General features: G+C 40.1%; 1 protein-coding gene across 1 annotated transcript; it reads right to left on the bottom strand.

The window, feature by feature from the left end:
• Nucleotides 1-3,640: 3,640 nt before the first annotated feature.
• Nucleotides 3,641-5,581, bottom strand: LOC310650321 (leucine-rich repeat-containing protein 4B-like; the record flags this gene model as incomplete). The annotated part of the gene is made up of 1 exon (XM_083379210.1): nt 3,641-5,581. One exon carries the CDS (start codon nt 5,579-5,581, stop codon nt 3,641-3,643), a length of 1,941 nt encoding a protein of 646 aa, XP_083235336.1.
• Nucleotides 5,582-10,042: the final 4,461 nt, after the last annotated feature.

The following is a 10,042-nucleotide window of genomic DNA, read 5'->3' as shown; positions in this document are numbered from 1 at the left end:
TTTATAATTGGACCAAGTGCTCCTTGTTGTCCTGAGGGACTTCAGTTTGACTGTCTATAGAAGCCATTTATGGATTGCCTCTTTAAATCCAAATACTTTCTTCTTCTCCCTCCTGATCTCTAATGTCTTTGAAAGAGGTGGATACTTCTACTTCTCAAATCCTTTTAACACAACATGGTCACTGTGAAACTCCTCTCGGCTGGGTTTTTCTTCTTTACAAACACTTTTCCAACCTTTCTGCTAAGTGTTTGTGTGAGAGACAGTGCTTTCCTAGGGTTTCTGTTTCTCTTTGCTGGAATCTGCCCCTGCCCACTGTTCTCTCCCAGCAACCTGCTCTAATTCAGTGGCTTTCCATACCTCTTGTAGGTTGCTGACAAGCCATGCTGCCTTTCTGCTAAGAGTTTTCTTCCCTTCAGGCAATCCTGTGAGGCCAGCTGCCTATTCAGAGTAGTAAAGGATGGCTGACCTACAGCAAGTAAGGTTAATCATCTTATCTTTCTTCTGAAGTTTTCCTCTCCTCATAATTTCTTTAGACAATTACAGTGGAAACCAGAAACTTTTCTTCTAGGATTATTAGATAAAGAATTGGGGGAAATGGAACTTTGTTACTATAGATGCTGACAGCTGCAAACATTTTATATGCCTAGAAATGGAAAGAAGCATTAACCCCCACAATGGATTGAGAAGATGATGGAATTGGCAGAGATGGTGATATAGTTAACTGCATTAATTAGGGATAACAAGGTAAATAGTTTTGTGGTTACCTAGAAACCACTTCTGGACTTTCTGTATGAAAGAGGAAAAAAATGAAATTTTGGTCTTGGGTTTTGATGATTAAATGGGTTACTGGTATAGAAATGGCTTGTAGTTACTGTTTGGCATAAGAAAAAACTTGATACTGTAACTTTATTAGGTAACTTACTGCATTGAAAAAAATTGGAAACTACTGCTTTTTGTTTCTTTTTTCCTCTTTCCTTATTTAATTTCCTCTAACTTCTTTCCTTCCTATTCTTTCCATTGTCTTTATTTCCATTTTTATTTTATGTTAAGAAAAAATATTTTAATAAAAATATATTTTAAAAAATTATTTTGATATTACTACCCCAAAAAAAATAAACACAGAATATTTTTTTTCTTAGTGGGCATATTTTGCTTCCACATAGAATCCATCACCAAAAGATGTCACTTCTCTGTGCGCAAGAAAAGAATAGATCATTTTTCTTCAGCCTTTTGCAACCCCCCCCCTTTTCACATTTTACCATTATTTTCTCTTGACTACAGCAATTTTCTCCTATCTAGTCAAAAGTTGTCATCCCTCACACACCTTCATTTTTTCATAGCACTCCACAGACCAAACAATTCCTTATTTTGATCCTTCAAAAACCTGATCTAATCCATATTCCTTAAATATCTAGACCACCTTTATTTGAAATATTTGCTTGAATGACCCTCTTAAGCAACTGTGAGCACCTCACAATAACAATAACAATAATCCTTCCCAACTGGATGTGTTAAACTCTCCAAATCCTCAGATCATCTTTTGACATAAACTGCCTGCCCAGGAGATCAGGTTGGGGAGACAGTGTTGATTCTATCCTATCCCAAACATTCATGCCTTCTGAAAGTTTTGCTCCTGCATTCCCAGGTCTCTTTTGTGATGTAATCTTCTGATGTTTCCTTTCCATCTTTTCGTCAATCCAATTTTTCTCACGAAAGCCTGAAAGTTCTCAGCCTCCCCATCTATCACAGCTTTCCCCAAATATTCAGCTTTCCAACTGAGAATGTTGGAAACGACAGTCCCAATACTTGTGAAGGTGCAGCAGGTTGCCTTGTTATATCTAGCTGAAATAACATATGTTGCTTTCTTCTGGGTTGAAGTTTAAATAATGTGAAGTCTTTAGATGTGGGGATTTTTCTTCTCACATGATGGGTGGGAAAACTCCGGTCTTTCAAAAGTTGTTGAGCTACATCTTTCACATCCCATGACTACTAACAATGAGTTTTGGGACTCTGTGGTTTCCCATAATACCATAATATGTAAAAAAAATGTTTCTTAAAATGATTAGTCCTTGCGTCTCCATATAAGAAAGCAGATTCATCCACAGACATCACACTATACTTCCTATGGTCGGGAATGGTGTAAATCACAACTGTTGAATCCCTCCTGATCTGTAGCAGAGTATGTGTGTTGGGGAGAAATTGTGTATGTTGCAGTACCTTCATCTCTACCTCATTGATATTAGGGTAGTTCATGTGTGATGACCAACCTGGTTCAAAGAAAGCATAGAAAATCACAGATCCATATATGATGGCCCCATTCCCAAAGTCTCTAGCATGTGCTATCTTACTTCCTCGGTCAGTGACCTCTTCATTAACTGGCAGAAATTAAAGAAGGATTCTACATATGAGTTCTTGAACATAAATGGAACACCCAAAGCAATCAATGCAAGAACCCACAATCCACATACACAGTCTTATTACTTGGTAGCTTAGCTTAATAAGGTCAGGAACAGGAAGAGTAGGATTAAGTAAAAGAGTAGTACTAGCATATACCTTCCTGTGCCCCTATATACATTTGCACTGCTGCCAAAATTCATCCTTGTCCCTGCATTTTATGCATTTGAATAATAGCTCACATTTATTTCCCCCCCCCCACTGAAAAAACCATCCTAGGGAGGATTGGAAACATCTTTATGGATTTTATTAAAATAAGAAACTCAGACCAGACCCCAAAATGTCACGGGAATCCACAGGTCCTTTTTTTTCTTTTTCAATTTTTTTTTTAGGCCAGAAGTGCAACCCCCATCAAACCCAACATTCCCACCCTAGATTATTACAAATTAAAAAATACCTCCACACCCCCGTGTCTCTGGGGAGCACATTGGCTGTGCCTGCTTTCCCATAGTAATAATACTAGTCATAAAAAATTTCCCAAAACCCTGTGTGCCCAGCATCCCCACATGCTGCAAAGGTGGGGCAGGGTGGGGGGTGAGGATCCTGGCACCATTATGACCTCCCATCTCTTTATTTAATTTATTTTGTGTATCCCAATGGATGAAAATAGAATTTTGACGGAAAGCGGCTCAAAATAAGATTTTTTTAAAATCCCTTTCCCATTCCACTTGGTTTTTATTCTGCTTCCTAAACATTATTCCCATGACGTTGAAAGGAAAATGTCCTCCCTTCCTTCTTTGTCACTGTCATTGTTCCTTTTCTTTTCTTTCTTTCATTCATTTCAAAGTAAAACAGCAGGTAGTTGGATACAGAAACAGCCCCATCTGTATAAAAAAAGTCTCCAATGTAAAGGGAGTATGGTAGAAAAATAAGAAAAGGAGAGGGGAGAGAACAAGAAAAGAAAAGAAAGGGAAAATCAGGCAGAAGGTGAGAGGAGTGTCTTGTTTTGCAGAAGGAAAAAAGAAGAGAACATAAAAAGCTAACTTGGTGAGAATCAAAGATATCTACTGGTGGAGGCTTGGGATCCAAGATCTGCCACACTGGTGGAAAGACCTGTGTTTGTTTTTGTTTGTTTTTAAAGTGAGGAGGCAAGAGCTGTTCCTGAACATGTTCCTCACTGCATACACTAACCCATTGCCGCCCTCCCACCATAAGAATTATTTTTGTTTTCCTCAAGCTGTGGCTGTCATATCTGTGTCTCTTGGACATTTTCTTTAGAGCTGCTCTTGAATAAAAGAGGTTCATGGATGGAATTGAGCATGGGGTTCTTGGAGCACGTGAGGGGTCCACCACCACTATTGTTATTGTAGTGGGCCTTGAAAGCAGCATAGTGGTTGAGGTGGTCATGCTCAATGGCAGGAAGTGCAAGGTGGCTGTCACCGGGAGCTCCAGCTGCTGCAGGCAACTCATCTTCAACATTGATGATCTCAATAGTGCGGGTAGGTCCATGATGTTTATGAAGCTGATGCTGCTTACGAAGCTTATAGAAGACAATGAGCATCACAGCAGCCATGAAGGTAATGGCTACAAAACAGCCAATGATGATCTTAGTAGTTTTCATCACATCGTCCAAATCTTTCATGCCATTCTCTGTGACATCAGTGATCGGGATAGTAAAAGGCTTCTCAGTGCTGCGTGTGCTACGAGGAGTCAGTGAAGTAGTGGAATAAGTCATGCCCCAGCCTTGGGAAGGTGTTGGCCCAGGTTCCTTCTTTGTAGGAATTGATTCTTCTTGGCTAGAATCCATGGTCTCCACAGTTACAGTAGTAAAGTAAGTATAACCTGTAGTGGCTGGATCCACAGCTGAAACATTGAGTGTGGCTGAAGCAGTGGTATTGCCAGCTGAATTAGTCACCATACAGGTGTACTGCCCAGTGTCTTGGACTGTCACATTGGTGAAGTTGAGTGTGCCATCATGAAGGACAGAAATGCGCACCCGATAGGAACCATGTGTCATCAGTGTGCCATTGGGTGTGAGCCAGTTGACTGATGTCATGGAGGTTCCTGTTCGGCACTTTAACTCAGCAGCCATTCCCTCAGTCACATTCAGATCAGTTGGAGGCTCCACTATAACAGGGGCATAGCAAGTAAAATGGCTTTGATCCAGCTCTCCAATATATCGCCCTTTGAGGTTTGGTGGGGCATGGCACCGGGCACAGCAGGTAGTGTTGTTGGGCACTGTCTCTTTGAGCCACCAGCTGAGCCACAACACATCACAATTGCAATGCCAAGGATTATGATTGAGGTGGACACGCTCTAGGCGGTGTAAAGGGGTGAATAGATCATGGGGCAAGGACATCAAATTATTGTGGGAGAGATTGAGTTCTTCCAATGACTTAAGGTCATCAAAAGCATTGCGTTCAATGGTGGCCACTTGGGCATGCATCAACCACAACTTGCGAAGGCTAGTCAGGCCTTGGAAGGAGCCTGGACGGATCATGTCCAGGCGATTTCCAGAAAGCTCAAGTTCTTCTAGCCGCACCAAGGCTGTCAAATTTGGGATATCCTTAAGGTTGCACATGCCCAAGTTCAGGTACCTCAAATTGACCAAACCTTCAAAAGCTGCTTCTGAGATATATTCCAACTTCTTGAGCTCTCCAAGGTCCAGACGCCGCAAAGAAGGGACTCGATTGAAGGCATAAGAAGGGATGCTTTCAATGGGATTGTTCCTCAGCCATAGCTCCCGCAACTTGGAGAGGTACTCAAAGGCCTGTGTGGGGACAGTGGTTAGCCGGTTGTCAAAGAGCTCCAGAGTATTGAGATTGGGCAAGCCATTGAAGGCACCAACCTCAATCTTACGGATGAGGTTTTTGCTAAGTTGTAAAATCTCAAGATGACGAAGGTGCTTGAAAGTGTCTGTCTTTATCACCTGGATGTTGTTCTCCTGCAGATTGAGGTACCGTGTGTTGATTGAAATGCTCTCGGGCACTTCCACCAGTTCCCGGCGTGTACAGATGACCCGGCTGGCTTGGTTGCTGCAGGAACAAGCAGCTGGGCAGGAGGTGGGAGAGGCCCCACCCAAAACAAATGATGGCAGCCAGAGGGAGATGACAACAAGATGTTTCCAAATCATTCTAGAGATCCCGGGGGCCAGCCAAGGCTTCTGAGTGCAGCGGCGGGTGGCCATATCCAAAGCTCATGCTTCAGTGAACAGCACGTTTGATGCTCAGATCTTCAGAAACTGGGAAGAAGAAAAAAGAGAAATAAGGCTCCCAAACCAGATATATTTATAATCAGAAGAACTGGAGTTCAGGAGTTATTCAGTGAAATGGATTCTGGGCAGTTCAAGACACAGATTTCTTACTGTACCACTTGATTAATTTACAGAATTTATGGAATTACTGCAAGATGTAGGGATGAAAGGTCAAGAGAGATGAGAGAGATAGAGATACAGAAGAATAGAGAGATTAGACAGACTATGGATAGATAGATAGATAGATAGATAGATAGATAGATAGATAGATAGATAGATAGACAGACAGACAGACAGACAATGATAGATGGATGGATGAATAGGTAGGAAGGAAAGTAGAAATGATAGAGTTTTACTCCTGCCTTAGACATGAAAAATCAGCTGGATGACTTTGGGCCAGTCAGTTTCTCTCAACACAACTCTCCTCTGTGCAGTTTTTAACCAGTCATGCCAAGACAGGAGACTCCATGGGCTGCAACAAGAGAATTTGCTTGTCTTGTGCAACCACAAAAAAGAATTGGGGGAGGGGTGTGTGTTCCATTTCCATCCTTGTGGTAACAGAATATTTTTAGGAAATCCCCCATATGAGCCAGTAAACAGCATGTAATTCATGTTGTACATCCAATGAGTCTTCCATATGCAGTATCCTGATCACCATATTGTTCAGTAGTATTGCCAATAGTGCACTGCCACACTTGAGTCACAAGGAGAGATTACCTGGACCAGTGAATGAACAGTGATCAGATATTAAATGACACAGCACAGTCGTATACATTACACAGCTGTATACTACTATATTAGACTTCTGTAAAATACAATGGAAACTGCTGATCAGTAGGAAACTACTGGCACCATTTTGCCCTTTGTCTCAGCAAAATATATAGGACAATTCCCTGCAATCAAAAATTAGACTCTCAGGCCAATCAGAAGGCTAAATCTTTAGATGCTAGTTTTCTAGATAGAAACAAGTAATTGCATGTTAACAGCATGCAATTTTAAGGTATTGCTGTTTTCAGAAGCTCTAATTACACAACTTATTTCTAGTGGCTTATGCAAAATGCTGTTTTGCAGAGAATGTTGTGTAGTTCAACAGTTAATCCTGGAAAATGCTTTTCCTATACAAAAGAGAATTTGATTTTTTTTTAAAAAAAATCCTCTTATAAGGTTTAGAAAATAAATGCTTCCTCTTCCCACCATGGGAAAGGATGAATTATAATTGGATTTCATTACTAGCATTCATCCTGCTAAGAATCCACCATATAAAGAAATTCCAGAAATTACTTCCATTTTCTTCTGGCAAATAGTCAGAAATAGTTTAAGATAGCATAATAGTACTTGTTCCAGGCCTACCCAGCTAGAATAAAAACTATTACTTAAGATTCAAGTATAGGACTTGTCAGCCCAACCTCCTAGTTTTTATTTCACAGTAATGATAGGTTGAAATATACCTTGCCATTTCTCAAGTTCTGTTTTTCTACCTTCTTTTCTTTCCACTTTTTTGGTTTTGGAGGCAAAAGTATTCACAGGATCCAGTGAGTTAAAATTATGAAAGGGAATTCCTGAGTCTTCCTTGTACCTTTTTGCCCCAAGATTATGATGATGATGGTGGGGGTGATTTCTATATTATCTTTATTATTAATGCATTGTAATGTATGTGCAAAAGGAGTGGATATGCATTGAATCAGTGACACTGCTTTTTCTTTTGCACATAATTCCTGTCCCACATCACCTTCTGAGGATGTGTGTGGTGGAGGCTACTGATGTATTGTGACTATGCTTTAGAAACACCAAAATGTGTTTCATAGTGTACAGGGTGCATGGTCACCCATGTAGCACCTGTCTACAGCCTCTTCAAGCAGCTACATAAATATTATTTTGGGATTGCACAATGGCCCTCCAAGCTGCAGCACTATAGAAAAAGACAACATTTGCCTTCCATTCCAAAGGGCTGCACAGCACTAAATCCTATTCCTTTCAGATAATTGGTGGTGCTGTATTTAGAATGCAGTATCTGCCCACAGAATGTAGTTCGATCCTGACTGGTTCGTGGCTGACTCAGTCTTCCATCCTTCTGAGGTTGGTAAAACAAGGACCCAGATTGTTGGGGCAATATGCTGTCATTTTTAAACCACTCAGAGAGCTGTTAAGCACTATGGAGTCGTACATAAGTCTAAGTGCTATTGCTATTTCTAATTTCCATCACTTTGGATTTCCCTGACTGCCTAACATCCCAATCACAAAAAGCTGAGTGAAAGGTTTAAACATGTTAAAATTCCATTGAAGCACCTGGCGTACGCAAAAGGCCAGCTTGTAATGGAAATGGAAACACCACATGCCAATTATAATAATTTTATGATAATTTTCTTCTCTTGTCAAATAATTTCTAAAACAATTTTTCATTTATCCAATTAAATGAGAACTGCAAAAAATAAGCAGCACAGCATTGCTCCAAAACTTATTATGTTCCTCAGCTTTACCAGACTTGCCATTGTCAGTATCCCAAACTTTTCCTGTACCTTTTAGCATATTAGAAAAGACCTGTCCAGTATGGTTACACCTCTGGCATAGCTCTTATCTTCCACAGAGCATGCAAATCCAACAACCATGTCAAGGCAGGTATTATTATTATTATAGTTTGTCACACAGTCAGCCAGATAGTTAGACTAGATTTGGCATTTTTATCTACCTATCAAGTCCCATTTTGGGAATACGATAGGGAGAGGTTGTTCTTTGATTGTATTAAAGGTACCATGCAGAATGTAAACAGTTCCACATAAAGCTGTCTTTTGCAATTAACTGATAGTGATTTATCACTGCCAATGGTCCTCAAGTGATGCATTGCAGCCAAGGTGCTTATTCCTATTTAGCAGCAACAGCAGCAAACACCCTCCTTCTTAGCAGAGCACAAAATGGGAAAAAGTGAAGCTCTGGGATGGATTGGATGGATGGATGGATGTGGATGGAAAGACAGAATAGTCCACAGTAGCCCCTTCACTCTAGAATTCCTCTGCCACTTTATTCCACTTCTTTGCTGTTAACATTTCAGCTAATATCATTAGCTGCCTTGAAGGGCCACTGCGGCAACAAAAGGTTATGCCTTACAAAGCATTTCCTAGCAGCATGACCTCTCTGACAGTGACCTCCCAAGCATTTAGCTTTCTTTCATTGGAGATTTTTAAGAAGGGGTGGAGGACCATCTATCTGGGTTTAGAGAGTTCTCTGATGTTGAAACAAGCCATGATTGGCTTAACCATAGTTATTTGAATAAATGACAATTGGCTTGGTTCCCACAATAAGCCAGCTTCTAAAACAGAAACATATTAGCAAAAATTCAGCCCCCATTACCACGAAGGACTGTAATGACTCCAGAGATCTCCAGAATTGTAACCAAATGCATGAATGGAAAGTCATCATTCTGCCTATATTTAATTTAATTTAATTTAATTGTAATTGTAAATGACATCAAATCAATGTTTATTCTTACCAACCTTTTACTTTTTAGATTATGGCCCCAGCAATCAGTCAAGCCAATAGTGACCTTTGGGCCAGAGAGGATTGTGTAGCACAAATCACTGCTTATTAATCACAATAACTAGGTTTACACAGCGCTCTAAGCAGAACCAAATAACAAGAGTTTTGAACGAACATGTAGATCATATCTTGAAGTTCTGCTTCATGCCAAACCAATATAACTTTTGGGGGTGGGGGGAAGGAGCAGAATAAATATTTCAACAAATCATTTGACAGACTTCTCTGGAAAGCTACTTTCAAAAATCCAGGCTTGACTACATGGATTAGTTCATTAGATACATATAGAGCTGGTTAAACAATATTACCAAACAAGTGTAAGTCAATAGGTCTACATCAAGCAGAAAGGAGGTGCCCAATGGTATGTTGCTGCCTCCATACTGTTCAACATATTTACAAATGACTTAGATGGGTGTGTGTAGAAAACCAGATTATCAAATGATTATTTGCAGGTAAATTGCAAAAGATTGGACAACCATTTGTTTGAAATGATATAGGATTTCCTGCTTGAGCAGGGGGTTGGACTAGAAGACCTCCAAGTTCCCTTCCAACTCTATTATTCTCTTATTCTGTTAGATGAGACAAAGTATCAAGATTCAGAAGGATTTTGAGAAGCTGGAATGATGGTCAGGAAGCACAACAGATAAATCCAAAGGCCTTTATTTGAATAAGAAAAATCAAGCATAAGAGTAGGATAAGAGAGGTTATACAGGTAGTACAACATGCAAAAGGATGGTAGGTACTTTGGTGGATCATAAGCTGAACATGAGTCAAGGGGGTGATGCAGCTGTAAAATAAAATGCAATCCTAGTTGTAGCAAAACAAAACCCCTAATCAAAATCAAGAAAAATAACATCAGAATATGTT

Source organism: Vipera ursinii, assembly GCF_947247035.1.
Source record: "Vipera ursinii genome assembly, chromosome: Z".
Classification (NCBI taxonomy): domain Eukaryota; kingdom Metazoa; phylum Chordata; class Lepidosauria; order Squamata; family Viperidae; genus Vipera; species Vipera ursinii.
The sequence above is the reverse complement of the archived record's forward strand: the minus strand, read 5'-3'. Positions and strand labels throughout refer to the sequence as shown.